The sequence below is a fragment of the Castanea sativa genome, chromosome 5, assembly GCF_040712315.1.
Source record: "Castanea sativa cultivar Marrone di Chiusa Pesio chromosome 5, ASM4071231v1".
Classification (NCBI taxonomy): domain Eukaryota; kingdom Viridiplantae; phylum Streptophyta; class Magnoliopsida; order Fagales; family Fagaceae; genus Castanea; species Castanea sativa.
In genome coordinates, this window is record NC_134017.1 from 45,470,978 (window position 1) to 45,486,185 (window position 15,208).

The following is a 15,208-nucleotide window of genomic DNA, read 5'->3' on the forward strand; positions in this document are numbered from 1 at the left end:
AACATTAGGCCCAACAATATCCCAATACTGATGAAAGAAGATGGGTGACATACCGTCTGGCGTGGGCCTTTGTAGGATGCATCTGTTTCAAGGCTTTCCACACCTCCTCCGCCTTAAATTCAGGAAGAGTTCTTTGTTCATATCTCATGCAGAACTCCCGGAGATATCGCGTCCAAACTTGTGCCACCGTTGGGAGGGTTGTCCGACTTAAATATTTTGGCAAAGTATTCTAAGATTATGGTGTCAATGCCTTCTTGATCCTCAGTCCATACCCCATTCAGGTTTTGCAATCCCTCAATGCGGTTTTTCCTTCTCCTTTGACTAGCTGAGGCATGAAAAAATTTCGTATTTCGGTCGCTCCACTTCAGCCACGATGCTCTAGACCTCTGCTTCCACATAATTTCCTCCCTTATTAGTACCTCATTAATTTCCTTCTTCAGCCACTTGATATCCTCAGCTTTGTCAATAATACCATCAATGGCTTCCAGGTGTTAGAGTTGATTTCTCTTATGCTTCAAAATGTTATTCACATTACCAAAGACCTTCCAATTCCACCTTTGGAGTTGGTCTTGACAGCATTTCAACCGGTCCGTTATTTTAAACATAAGGGGTTAATATTTGCAGTGAATTTCTCAATTTTATTCTGCTTACCTCTGGCTGTTGTGTTATCTGGATCCCTAAAGACGCAAATAAAGCAACTTACTCTTTGGCCAAATGGTCCTTTTTGAACAATGTTTTTGGGTCTTTTAATGTAAGTTTGGACCCTCCTTCTTTTTGAGTTTATTATCCCTCTCCGTAATTTTGTTGGTGTTTAGTAAATAAAATTTTACAGATAATAAAAAAAAAAAAGGGGTTAATATTTACATTTCAACAAAATTAAGTCTCGAAGTATAAAATAAATCAAATTAATAAATTTGAAATAAAAACAAATTTTAATTATCAATGGAATGAATTTGAAATTATAATGCACATCCCATCCCAAATTCTACCTATATTCGTTGGCAAAGGAGATGACTTCCAACTCCTCCTGCTTACTCCTAAATTTCCCATTTCAAGTTCGTTCGCTCACTAATTACACTTCCAATAATAAGAATATCCCATTTCTCCGTCTCACAAACCCATCGTCTCTCCGATTCCGACTCCAAGCTCCTCCAACTCCTCAATCCATAGCCACATCGGCAGCCATGGAAGCCGACCAAAGTACCACCACCACCACCACCAGCACTAGCACAAGCAGCAGCGGCTCTTGCCCACCCATGAATCTCTTGTTCGTGGAAATGGGTGTGGGCTACGATCAACATGGGTACGTACTCCATGCCCATTTGCCCTTTTCTCTAGTACTCTGCTAGTTTTTGATGAACACCCATTTGTCAAATTTTAATATTGAATCGTAGGATTGGTGAATTTTTATGTGGAAAAATAATTATCAAGATGAATTTTGTGATGCCCTTTTGACTCTTTCTCTCAATTACTATCCCAGTTATTGATGAACACCCAGTTGCCAAATTTTCATATTGAATGGTAGGATTGGTGTATTTTTATTGAAAAAAAAAACAGAGAGTTAACAAGTTGATGAATTGTAATGTAACAGGCAAGACATTACGGCTGCGGCTATGCGGGCATGCAGGGATGCCATCTCTTCCAACTCGATTCCGGCATTTCGTAGAGGTTTTCAGAGATTTTAGTGTCTATGTATTATATGTGGTGTTTATTATGGTTGTGGTATGGATTTGATAGGTTTGAGGTTTTTGTGCTATTGTGGAAATTTTGACTTTTTATAGAGTGGGGTTATGAAACAAGATTAATGTTTTCCATCTTGATATAGTTTGCATTCTGCATTCTTGAAATTCTATTACTTTTGCTTATTTTGTGAATTTTTTTTATAGATATCTGTTCTTGTTTCTATGTATTTTGGTTAGTTTTCTATGTTTGTTGTTATAGTTTGGGAAATTTTGGCTAGCTTCAATGAGAAAACTGCGAATATATGAGAGAGAGAGAGAGAGAGAGAGAGAGAGAGAGAGAGAGAGAGAGGTGTTTTCTGGTCCTATTGAAATGTGAGGACTTTATTTTTACTTGTTGCTAAGGATATGCATTTAACTATTTCTTTGTGGAAATTGTCTCATTTTCTGAGATGGAATTGGTGCAGGGTCCATTCCAGGTGTTACATCCGATCAGATGAAACTACAGATTAAGCTGGGAGTCCCTCATTCTCTCCAGCAATCCTTGGATATTGAGAGGGTCAAGTCTGTCTTTCCTTAGTGAGTATCTGGCTGTCTGTCATTATCAGTGCATCTTAATTGTTATACACAGAATGTCCATGCACCTCCTCTCTCTGAAATAAGGATAAATATATAATTAATAAAATGAAACAAAAGGTCTGTCTACCATCAATATTGCTTCCTGACACTGCAAATTCTCTTTTCTGTCCACTATCAAGGTCTATCTACCTCTCTTTGAGAAAATGCTCGTACTATTTTCATTTCAAGTATATCCATTTTTTTCCTACTTGTCTCTGTAATTTGAATTTGTATATGAGCAGAATATAATGAAGATGCTCCAATTAAGAAGGCAACCATACTTTTTGACATAACAAAAGTTGAAACAAAGATGTACTGATTGGTGTGAAATAATATACGCCAAGCTTAAAGATAATCTGCAGCTCTTAGATGAAGTCAGTGACTAGTTGCAGCACTGATCTGGGATACAAAAATCTCATCACAAACTAGGATAAGGACTAGTTTATCCGTCATTGAGTTTATCTGTGGCACAGTTTCTGGTTACAGTGCAGTGACGTTGACCTAAGTTGCACCGGTACCAATGCGGGTATGATCGTATGGGTACGGGTACGGGGGTATGGCATTTTAAATTTTTTTAGGTATTTTTTAAATGTTTTTGGACATAATATGTTTATTTTAGGTTTCAAAATTAATAAAATGCTTGAAAACATATCTAAAATTGATTTGAAGGCAATAATAAATAGCAAAGAAGTACAATGACGCCCGTGAAATGTTGTCTAAAGTACAAACCAAGAGTTCAAATAAATTGAATGCCTAAGTTGCATGGGTACCCACACAAGTACAGGTACAGGTATGAGGCCATTTTAGCCATGTCCGTCCGACATAGACATTGACGCTGGTTAAATAAAAGATCATTTTTTGAAAAATGATCTTTTGAAAAGATCATTTAAAATGATCGTTTTTTGACTTCCTGTCTTATTTTCTCGTGTAATTCCAGTGGGAAAATTGTGAAATTTGAAGTTGTGGATGGTGGACTTATATGCTCAAGTGGTGTTCATGTGGAAGAAATGGGCGACAAGAATGATGACTGTTACATAGTGAATGCTGCAGTATATGTTGGCTACTAGTTTCTTGTTTCCTCTGTTCCTTCTTTGAAGTGTTTGAAGGTTAGGTCTCAGTTCTCACTACCCACCGAAGGATGCAAATTCCAATTATTGGAGTTCTTTATTTTGTTGTTGTGCAGAACAAAATTTCAAATAAAAAACAATTGACCATATTTTCAGTGCGCTGAGTCCGTCAAAATTTATCTTTCTGTCATGATTCAATCCCCTGCATGCATTCATCATGCTTATTTATCATTTATATCAAATATATCTTTTTTGTTATTATCTCCGAGCATTCTATGCTTCTGCATGCCTTTTGTTGTGTCTGAGTATTGCATTATGTGTAATTAAATGGAATCACGGAAAATTATTTGGAGCATACCCAGTCTCTGGAATCAAATTCCTTCATTGTGGCTGAATTGGTTGATACAATACCTACAAGAAATTTAGGATCAGGAGATGATATATTTTGTAGTTGAGATGATTTGTTCTAGGGAAATGGGTCTGGTTGATTCTTTGATTTGAGCTATTTTCAAACCAAAAAAATCACAGGCTAGGTCTGGTAAACCATTTGAACCTGGCCTAAACTACTAGTTAGTACACAATAGGTGGCCTTTCTAACGTTTGAACTACTTATTGATAGATGTGGGGGTGGGATAGGAATAATTATCTCTCTCCCAACCAGAAAAGAAAATTTGTTGAAGGTATCAGTAAATAGAGCTTGCCCTTAGTTGGTTGGGGGTTGTGATGAATGAGAAGTATTGGCTGAAGGTCCAGCTTTTGGAGGTCTAGGTTGAGAATGTCTAAGCAATTGGTGACATTTTGGAACATGAGTTTAATTAGTCGGATAGGGAAGCTCTACCTTTCCCTATGGGAGGGACCCATATTCCTATCCAAAGAAATATACTTTTCTTTAAGGGGAGAACTACTATCAAATTTTGCAATGTAATGCAGAAAATTTTATTCATCCTCCAATCAAATCCAAGTGAACGAGATTCCCAAAATAGAAGTTATTTCACTTGTCACAAGATAGCCAGCTGGAACACATGTGAATTTGCGAATAGTTATATTGCTTTGTGGCAAAGCAACAGCAGTCAGGTTGAAGAGCTCGAGCTTCTTCACCATCCTGGTTCAAACATAAATTCTCGTAAGTGTTTCCATTTCAATACATGATAAGTGGGGCAGGTGAAGTCATATGTAGCTCTAATTACTTAAAGTGGATTTGCTTGTGAACTCCGTCCATTCAGTATTTTTTTTTTATATAAGTAATAGCTTCATTGAAAGAAGAAGAGAAGGTACAGAGGGGGGGAAAAAAAGCACACAGGCTGTGTGCTAGAAGCAACAGGGGAAAAAAAACTAAGTAACAATGAAAGTACAAAAATCAAGCATATCAAGTAAAGAAATAAAAGTGAAAATACCCATAGCACTTGCCCAATCAAACAAAGTCTGAAAAAAGAGAAGCTTCAACTCATGAATCAATCTTTCATTCCTGTCAAAGGTACCTGTATTCTTTCCCTCCAAATGACCCGCATAAAACAATGAGGGATCATTCTCCAAACCGCCTTAGATCTGAGTCTGTTGAACTTGTTTGACCAACATGCCATTAGTTCCACAACACTACGTGGCATGACCCAACCCAAATAGTGAACACACCATATTCCACTACTCTTAAGATACTGGGCAGTGTAGGAGTAAGTGAACAGTAGTCTCCCCATTCCTCTTGCACATACAACACCAATCCACCGCCACCACTTTTGTGCCTCCTTAAATTATCAGTGGTTAAAATTTCCCCCAAAGCTGTTGTCCAAATAAAGAAACTAACCGTTTGAGGCACTTTTGATTTCCACAACGGTTTCCATTGAAAAGAATTTGGATTTGAGGGTTGTAAGGCCCTATAATGAGAACAAACATCAAAAACACCCCTAGTAGAGAGTTTCCAACAAATTTTATCCACCCCATTCCTTCTCCAAGATCCAGAATAAATAAGGTTCATAACTGATACAACTGGCTCCAGCTCCCATTCTTGAACCGGTCAAGTAAATCTGATATTCCAATGGTAGTTTGCCTCTGAGGACAACAACAACAACTCAGCCACTGAAGCATCCTTGTTAATAGCAATATTGTTAAGTTCTGGGAAGATATTTTTCAAAGGAAGCCCCTTGCATGATGGATCACACCAAAATTTAATACAAGAACCATCCCCCTCCTTAAAGATGATAAAAGGATAAAAGTCATCCCACCCCTTTCTGATATAATTCCATAAACCAACCCCGTAAGGCCCCTGCATGCTACAAGAACCCCCCCCCCCCCCCCCCCCTCCACATGCTACCATATTTTGTTTCTATTGCCCTTCTCCACAAGGCAGTCCTTTCCATAGCATATCCCCACAATCATTCCCCAAAAGAGACTTATTAAACAAAACCAAATTACGCACACCCAATCCCCCATTTGGAATTGGTACACAAATAGTCTTCCATGTAACCAAATGATACTTAAACTCATCTCCTAATCCACCCCACAGAAAATCCCTTTGTAATTTTTCAATACATCTAGCAACACTAACTGGAATAGGAAACAGAGATAGGTAGAATGTAAGCAGGCTGGGTAAGGTGCTCTTCAATAAAGTGATTTAGCCCCCCCTAGAAAGATACAATCTTTTCCACCCAGCCAACCGCCTCTCCATTTTCTCCAGCACACCAGTCCAATTAGGTTTTGCCTTGAAAGTAGCACATAAAGGAAGCCCCAAATAAGTCGTGTAATGATGCCACTTTACATCTTAAAATACCAGCCAATGTTTCAACATTCTGTACATCTCCAACTAGAACCAGTTCAGATTTCCCCAAAGATACAATCTGAAACCAGACAAAGACTGCCTTCAAATGCCAAATTTGCTCTGGATCCGCTCCACAAAAAATCAAAGTATCATCTGCTAAGAGAAGATGAGAGATCTCAAACTGGCCCCTAGAATTTCCACCCACTGAAAAACCTGAGACAAAGTTTCCAATTCTAGCTCTCTCAAACATCCAGCTGAGGGCCTCCATAACAATCACAAACAAGGGAGGGGATAAAGGCTCCCCCTGTCTCAAACCTCGTGAACTATGAAAGAAACCAGCCGGACTACCGTTAACAAGCACAGAAAAACGAACTGTGGAAATACATGAAAAAATCCACTGCCTCCATCTAGAACCAAGCCCACACCTTCGAAGCACGTACAACAGGAAATTCCAATGCACATGATCATATGCTTTCTCCAAATCCAACTTACACAAAACCCCAGGAATTCCAGATTTAAGGTGGCTGTCTAAACATTCATTTCCAATCAGCACTGAATTCAATATTTCAGTCAAAAAAAAAATCCAATATTTGTCGCTCTTTGACAAAGGCATTTTGAGGTTCAGACACCACTTTATGAAGTACCTTTTCAAGCCTATTAGCCAAAACTTTTGCCAGGATCTTGTAGACCCCAGAAATCAAATTAATTGGCCGGAAATCCTTTATCTCCACTGCCCCAGGCTTGTTTGGAATGAGGGTAATGAATGTAGAATTAAGACTCTTTTCAAAATTACCGTGAGCATGGAGATAATGAAATATCTTCATAACATCTTCCTTTAGAATACCCCAACAGGATTGAAAAAAGACATCATGAACCCATCCAGACTTGGAGCTTTATCCCATTCATATTGGATACCACCTCAAACACCTCATCCTCTGAAAAACATCTTTCCAGCCAGCAAAACATTTCTTCTTCCAAAATAGAAAATTCCATCCCATCTAGCAAGGGCCTACGGATACTTGATTCCGAATACAGAGCCTTATAAAACTCCACTATCTTTTCCTTGATGGTATCCTGATTGTTTATCTCCTCCATATTTACCACGAATCGCCCTATGGTGTTGTTGCGGCGATGAGAGTTTGCAAGTCTTATGAAAGAACTTCATATTTTTATCCCCTTCCTTCAAACAAAGCAGCCTAGATTTTTGTCTCCAGCTAATTTCCTCCATCAACATAATTCTCTCAAGATTCTACTTTAGCCTGATCGCGTTCACACTGTTCCCCTTCTAGCAACAGTGTTTTTCACACATTAAAAAATTATTTTGCTATAGTGTTTTTCAGTTTTCAGCTATATTCAAACGGACCCATAGTATTCTGGAAAAATGCAGCACTTAGTGTGGTCTGTTTCAGTGTTTCTTGCTGTGTTATTGGGGTTAGATATCATGTGGTGTAAACTGAAGCAGAATTCGTTATTTGCATGATCTGGAAAGCAAACATACTGAAGTGAGTTCAATGCTGTCATTGATTCCAGGATTCTTGTTAAAAGACCATGGCAACTGGTGGTTCACCAAACCTACCAGGATAGCAGCAGCTCTGCTGATTCATTTAGTAGGAAAGTGAGGGGGAAAAATGACATGAAATGTATGTGAGCTGCCTTTATGTCTTGCTGTGAGTGGTCAATAATATTGTGTTTGACACACAGGTTTCTTTATATGCCTTGCCTTATTGCTGTTTTAACAAGCACTATTGATGTTTAGTGAAAACTCTTTTAGGATGATATGATAGTATTTCTGTTTAGCATCTTGGGGACTATGAAATCAGAAAATTGCTAGAGATGATTGTTATGATTTTGGGAGTAGCATACTAGTGATACCAGCAAAGCTGAAACTTGAGAATTGAATAATTCTAAACCTGCCTAGGAAAAAATTGACAGTAAATACGAAGATACTTTAGCAGAAAAGTAAGATTTCTTGAAGTTGCGGTGTTGTAAGTCTCTGCTTATGGTGGAAGGCCTTGGGCTGCTTCTTAGCTTATCATAGTCTTGGTCTTATGTCATTAAGACTTGGTAGCATGATTTCTGCAACTGTAGAGCTTATATACAGCAATATGAATGTATCTTAAGTTTTTTTGCAATGTCAGAGTGAACTCCTTTCAATTAGCTTAATTAGAATTCACCCACTTCAACTTACTGCAAACTCATCTCAATTAAATGGCTGTGTTCAAACTGCAAACAAATAAAATAGATTTAAAAGCAAACCTTGAAACTTGGCCTTTTGGGCTGATGTTTGTACTGAAAAGGACTTCAAAAAGATCTATAAACTTCTGCAATATTTATTAAATTGTACAATTACAATAGCGGATAGCTAATACACGATGAACAGCGCTAGATATCAATTGTAAACAATAGAACATAACTTTAACTGAACAAATTTAAGTCTTTTCAGCTTTGAGCTCCTGCTTTCCTAGTCACATGCAATGCCATCTTCATCTCTATGTCAAATCTTTTTTCTATATCATTGCACAATTTTTGTGTTTTAAATAATCAATTAATTTACAATTGATCATTGCCCTGCTTATTATGATCCACTAATGAACTAAAATGAGATGTTCAAGTACCTCACCAATTTTACAAAACAATAATTTGGAAAAAATAATTAAATTTGTTTTTTGTGTTGGCAATCACATGCTGAGAGCCGTGTATAGGAGCTGGTTCCAAGTATCAGGCAATCCAGGAAGGCACCAGTGGCTACAGTCATTGCCTGGATGCTCACCGCTATAAGCCGAGGGGTGCGCATCTTTTCTCAACTGTGAGAGAGTTGTTATGTCAAGCAAATAAACAGGATTCTTAATCTTACTTAACACATTGTTCACCACAGCAGTTGCTGGTGGTGGACCTGCCGGATAGGTTGACCCAGATAGAGGTTCAACTTCTCCAGAACAAGTATTTTTGGGTTGATTCCACTCCTTGCCCCTGTTTTGACAAAAAACAATTAATATTTTTGTTACTCATTTGTTTTCCATTAGACTCTTTTAACAGACTCCACCTCTGGTTCTAAACTTGACTATAGACAAGTACTAATAATTCAAAATTTAGTAACTAATAGTGCTGCTAGACTGCTAGTACAACTACTGATTTTGGTAATCTTTTTTTTATTTTACTTTATTGCACATATATTGTCAACCAATTATATAGGTTGGGTGACCCAGACCCTCCCAAGTTCCCAATTATGTACAGTGCTACTTCCAGGCTCGAAAATTGGACACCCCATTGCTGCAATTGATGCCGTTAGGCCATTGATCTATTAGGACTAAGCATATTTTGCAATTACATAAGAATTTGATGAACAATGCACCACGGTTTGGGCTCTGAAGCACAATAACTAAGTTTCTATTGAACTTCTACTTTGTAAGCATTGTTAACTTTTTGCTCTATGCAATAATAAAAGTAATTCATGGAATAGCTCGGGATTTTCACTCACTGATAATGGGTGGGAGAAATCCCCTGAAAGAAGACCTTGGTTTTAGTAGGATCAACATTTTGATCAACCCAGTTAGCCCATGTGTTGAGCCCCTTATTAAATGCTGTTAGACGGTCCATATCTTTGTACAAATTACTCCCATCTCGGATATAATCCCACCTGCATTCCACAAGCATCCGCAACCATCAGATTAATGTTTCCCTATTTGAGTCACAACATTATAAAATAAAACGCAATATAAATTTTACTACATAGAATTTATAAACAGACGTGACAATTTATAAACTGACCTGAGAATCAAATAAATGTGAGGATTGTGGGATGTTTGCATAATGCAATTGTAAGAGTAAAAAGTTGAGAAGGTAAAAATGATAAAAATGTTAAAAATTACAAGTTTTAATTCAAAGGTTGAGATTAAAAGTAAGTTTTATAAGTTTCAATCTTAGCCATCAAAAGTGTTATCGCACGATACAATTAGCCCTAGCTATAGCACGCTTTCTCAATCAGAATGTTGTTTACACACTGTAGGTCCAATAGTATAGATATTACAGACATCTATAGGAACCCAAATCTGTATTGTCTAAGGGCACCAAGCTAGCAGACTTATCAAGCACATTTTCAAGTCTTCTATATAATCAGTTTTCATTAATTTATCTACAAATTAAGTCAAAAAAATCAATTCATATATCTCCATCTTCTATAGACTCATTAGACCAATCCAACTATTTATCGAATCAAAACATTTAAACAAACCATCAAGCATCAACCCCCCCCCCCCCCCCTCCCCCGACAAAAAAAAGTGCTAAACTAATATTGGATTTCTTTATTAACAAAACTCATCTTTTATGTTTTACCAAAATTTATTTCAATACTCTCACTTCAATTAAGACTTTTCCATTAACTTTTATTATATTTTGTGGTTAATTTTTCAAATAAATTTTTTTTATATTAATGATTGAAAAATATTTTCTAGATTCTCTTTTTCAAAAAATTTTAACAAAAATTGTTGGAAACGCCTTAATTGAATAAATATGAATTTTAAGAACTGAAATAAATGAAAGCAAAATTAGATTGAAATAAATTCTGAAAAAATCATAGATTTTATATTTTAACCCTAAAATTATTATTGAAAACGTGACAAAATCTAATCTCCTATATGAGCATAAATCCTAGAATGCATAACAAAAGAATGAATTGCAAATGAGATGGGTAAACGTACGGCTGAGAGTCTCCAGTGTGGGTCCACCAATGCCACGTGTTGAAGATCAGCATGTCCATCCCTTTCCATGAATTTCCACCCTGGATTGAGTCTAGGCTTAGCACGCGGCCCACATCTTCTTTCACTATATCCACTAGGTATGGCGTTCTATGGAGAAGCAAACTAACCCCATAGTCCTGCACCCATACAACAAATACGTTTGTTCTTTTCATTTAACTCTTATCCTGCTTTTTTTCTTTTTCTTGTTTTTGAGGTCTTATTTTTCATTTAAAATCAATAAGTTTAGCATACAAAATATTTTACTTTTTAATTTATTAAGATGATATATTGTAAACAATAAAAATGATATCAATTTTATATAGTTTTGAGAATAATGTTATATCAACCATAATTTGTTACGAGAATATATATATATACTTTTAACATTGTTTATTTTCTGCACTTTCAGTTTCGGAACAAGCTTTGTTTTTTAGAATATGAAGTATTTGTTTGACAATAATTTATTTAGCTGAAATTGACAAAAAAAAATTTGTTAGAAGTACTGTAAATAAAAGTAAAAATTAGTTGAAATAGTATAATAAAACTCATGAATAATAACAAAAATAAATTAAATAGTAAAATAAACTGACTTTTTAAACCAATGCTAAACACAACTGAAATTTCAAAAGAAGGAAAATGCAGATAAAAAATATATATTTCTCTTTTTATTTTTTATTTTTTATATATTTTTTTTTATTATTATTTTTTTTTTTTCTAAAAAATGCTGGTGCGGACGTTAAAAAGTCAGTCACGACTCTCAAAGTCACGAGACAAGTTTATTCATGATTGAAGACAGGGACTTCTTGTACTGTATGAATATTTACGTGGACCATAGCGGCCAATAATTTCATTTGTTTGGATTCGCGTACAACTTGCAATCATTTATTTTTTTTTAGTTGCTGAATTACAACTTGCAATCATAATTCATAGTTAGGGGCCGAAGTGTATGAGTGTTGGACAATCTTGGTTCGACTGGTACCTCCTTTTTCTTTGAGTGGTTTCAAATCTTAACCACTATAATCTCCTTGAAAGACTTTATGTAAGAAAAAACTAAAACGGATGTTCATATGATGATCAAATTTTGCAAACATGAAAAGACAATAAAAAAATGTAATTTAACAATAAAATTTTTAAAATTTCCATTCAATAAAATGATGCAGAAAAAGTTTGAATGATTTATTTTTTAACTAATTTGGAGAGGGACAATTTTCCTTTATTAAATTTAAGCCGGTATATATATGAATCACGGATCCAAATGTAATTTGACCTACCACGTGTTACTAAACCTATTCCTACAATAATGACCATAGAGAATGAAAAAAATAATAATAGGCGTGTATAAGAGGGGAGGTTGCGTATGGCTTCCTGATGAGCGATCACAGACTGTCAAGTGGTGCGGGGTTGACTCATCACTCATGTCCTAAGCTTGTACATGAAAAAGTGGAAGCACGTGGTTTGCAATTCTCAAACAAAACATTCTAAATAGAAGAACAAAAGAAGAGAGAAGAGTGGATCTCAATTAGCTTAATTGGTAATATTTAATAAGAGTTTTGAGGTTTATTTTTCGCATTAATTTGATGATAAAAAGTTATTATCATAACCATTATATATTAAAACTCTCTTTAAAAAGAAAAAAAAAATGAAAGTGATTCACTAAATAAAATTGATTTGACAAAAAAAGAAGGCGAAATTGAGCTCACCTGGAAGGTCACGGACTCTTTACTCACCACAGAGTTGTATTTGGCACTGGGCACTGACGCGTAAATCATACATGATAATGATTCAAACATGTTCAGACTCAGTGAGTCGCCCACGAACATTATCTTCTTCCCTCTCCACCTCCTCAGAAATTCCATCCCATCAAATCTACAACGAAAACAATAAAGCATACTTCAAAATTAATCGGTTTCTCAGTAAAACAATATTCAAAAACATGTTCCGAAACATTTATGTTCTGTCGTATCTTCTAAACAAACATATTATTACTTATGCTATTTGCCACTCCAAACGTGGTTAACGTAAACAAAAGTTGATGAGCAAGTCGTGAGTTTATATATATATATATATACTTGATATATTATATTACCTGGGCAAGTCACAGGAATCAGGTTTCCAAGCATAATTAAGGTACTGCTTATCAGGTCTACCATACTTTTGGCAATTAAACTCAGGGTCTATGTGTGGACAGCTTGAATCATAGAGAGGATATGAAGGATCAATAACCCATTTGCCTTGGAACAAATTGCAAACGCTCTCTTGCTGCCTACCTCTTGTTAACCTGGTCACGTTGTAGAGCTGTGCAGCTCTTGCTTTCTCCAGAGACAACAAGAAGAGCAGAACCTGAAGAAACCAAGAGATTAAGGCCTGAAAACGAAATCCCATCTCGGTTTTTGGGTCTTGATTATGAAAGTATGTGATTAAATTCAGAACCGTGAACAAAAGAAATCCGTGATATGGAATTTATAGGGAAAGAATGACATGGGTTTATAGTGAATGTGTACTATGATGAAGACATATATGCTCATCCAGATAGTTGTGGGCGCATTTTTTTATAGCTTGCCAAATCGTTGGTTGCACTTACCTCAAGAGTCAAGGCATTTGTCTCGCTTCATTTGGTAAAGTATTGGTGGTACCGTGACCTCCATTTTGCTAACCATTCAATCTAGATAGAGTTTATATTTCGTATTATTGATTTGCTTTGTTGTCCGTTTCTCTTAATCGGTTAATCCACTCTTCTCATTGTTGGAACCGAGACATATCATCTATCTATAATCTATAATTCATTTTTAACCTTCTCAAAAAAAATTATTTATAATATATACTATAATATAAAAATTGGATTATGCTCGTAAATGCATACGACGATGACAAATAGCGTAATCTTCTATTTATTTAAAATGATATGGACACATGGTGACATGTGGCAAGTAGCAATTTTTCCATAACATCTCACATCTATATATGACAATACATTTAACTATAAAATTAATGGTACCTTACATTTAATACTCTTAAAGTGATAGTTTCAAAAAAAAAAAAACTCTTAAAGTGATGATGCATGTCTATATTATTTACTAATATATATTTTTCTCTATTTACAATTTACATTAGAACATTTGATAAAAAATAATGAACTTATAAAATTCTTATAAAAAAAGTTAATTATAAAATTAAATTAATTCTTTTTAGTATACAAGAATTGATATAGGTCGCACAAAATCTTTTCAAAAAACATTTAATAATTAAAAGTTTTATAAATATCTAATTATATATACTGATTAAAAGAAGAAGAACAAAGTAAGTACTTTCTAAAATTATTTTCCAGCCAAAAAAAAGTAAAGATTAAAGTTTTAATCTAACTTTAAAAAAAATATTGCATACAATATTTGAAAAAAAAGATTTAAATATTATATCTAAGTTTTGCCCTATATCTAATTATATACACTATTATTTTATACATAATAAAATGGGTCTCCTACTCTCCTTAAATTACTCCTAAAAAAAACCTCCCCAATAAAGAAATGTCTTCTCTTGATTTTTTTTTTTTGGTCTTCTAATCCAATTTCCATTCTCCTTTGTGCTACCTATTATATTAATGAAAACAACCATAATTATTTCCTATTAGAGCCCATTATGATTTATGATGACATTTTAAAAAAAGTTATAAAAATTAAGGGAAATTATTGTGTACTCCCGGAGTACCATAAATGCGTACTCTATTCTCACATAAATGGTAGGTCTTACCATAAATTTAATTAATGGGACCCACCATTAATGTGAGAGGAGGGAGTACGCATTTATAGTACTCCGAGAGGACCTAATAATTTTTCCAAAAATAAAATGTGTGAAAATATCTAATAATTATCAGACTTAATTAAAATATATATATTAAAAGAAAATAAAAATTTAGGAAAGAGAGAGATATGGACGTTTGGGTGTAGAAACTGAACAGGAAACAAAATTGCCGTACTTAAATCATTATTTTCGGTTACAAACCTAAATTATATTATTATTACCATAATTATACTCATTATGTCATAAATTTATAATAAATATTACAATAGAAGTCTTCAAGTCTTAAAGCAATGTATAACTCACTGAAGTGATTATCAATTTGCCTAGCTTTTAAGCAATGTTATTAAACTCAGCCTGGCTGGTCAGACCAGTAACCCGGTGACCCAGCACATAAATCGGTTCGGGTCATCAATTGGATCGGATGTGCACAAAATCCAGTCAAAACTAGTAAAATCCAGCGAGTTTTAAGCAAATCATGTGACCCGGTTTGGTTTTAATGACCCAACTGGGTTTGCGAATTGTGCAAAATTACATTAACGGGTACATCTCATTGACTTCTTTATT

General features: G+C 35.1%; 2 protein-coding genes across 4 annotated transcripts; one reads left to right on the plus strand and one right to left on the minus strand.

The window, feature by feature from the left end:
- The first annotated feature begins 969 nt into the window (after positions 1 to 969).
- Positions 970 to 8,953, plus strand: LOC142635553 (uncharacterized). 3 transcript variants are annotated; one of them, XM_075809692.1, is made up of 5 exons: positions 970 to 1,303; positions 1,592 to 1,668; positions 2,147 to 2,258; positions 3,235 to 3,403; positions 8,816 to 8,953. In XM_075809692.1, the coding sequence occupies exons 1-4, from the start codon at positions 1,011 to 1,013 to the stop codon at positions 3,362 to 3,364; spliced, it is 612 nt and encodes a 203-aa protein (XP_075665807.1). In that variant the 5' UTR covers positions 970 to 1,010; the 3' UTR covers positions 3,365 to 3,403; positions 8,816 to 8,953. The 3 variants fall into 3 exon arrangements, with proteins under 3 accessions (XP_075665807.1, XP_075665808.1, XP_075665806.1); XM_075809693.1 differs by lacking the exon at positions 8,816 to 8,953 and adding an exon at positions 7,644 to 8,380; XM_075809691.1 differs by lacking the exon at positions 8,816 to 8,953 and having other exon boundaries at positions 3,235 to 3,511.
- On the minus strand, positions 8,422 to 13,431 carry LOC142635552 (protein trichome birefringence-like 38). Its single transcript, XM_075809690.1, has 5 exons — positions 12,936 to 13,431; positions 12,550 to 12,715; positions 10,811 to 10,986; positions 9,592 to 9,750; positions 8,422 to 9,083 (listed from the first exon to the last, which is right to left on the minus strand). The coding sequence occupies exons 1-5, from the start codon at positions 13,229 to 13,231 to the stop codon at positions 8,792 to 8,794; spliced, it is 1,089 nt and encodes a 362-aa protein (XP_075665805.1). The 5' UTR covers positions 13,232 to 13,431; the 3' UTR covers positions 8,422 to 8,791.
- Between the last annotated feature and the right edge of the window lie 1,777 nt (positions 13,432 to 15,208).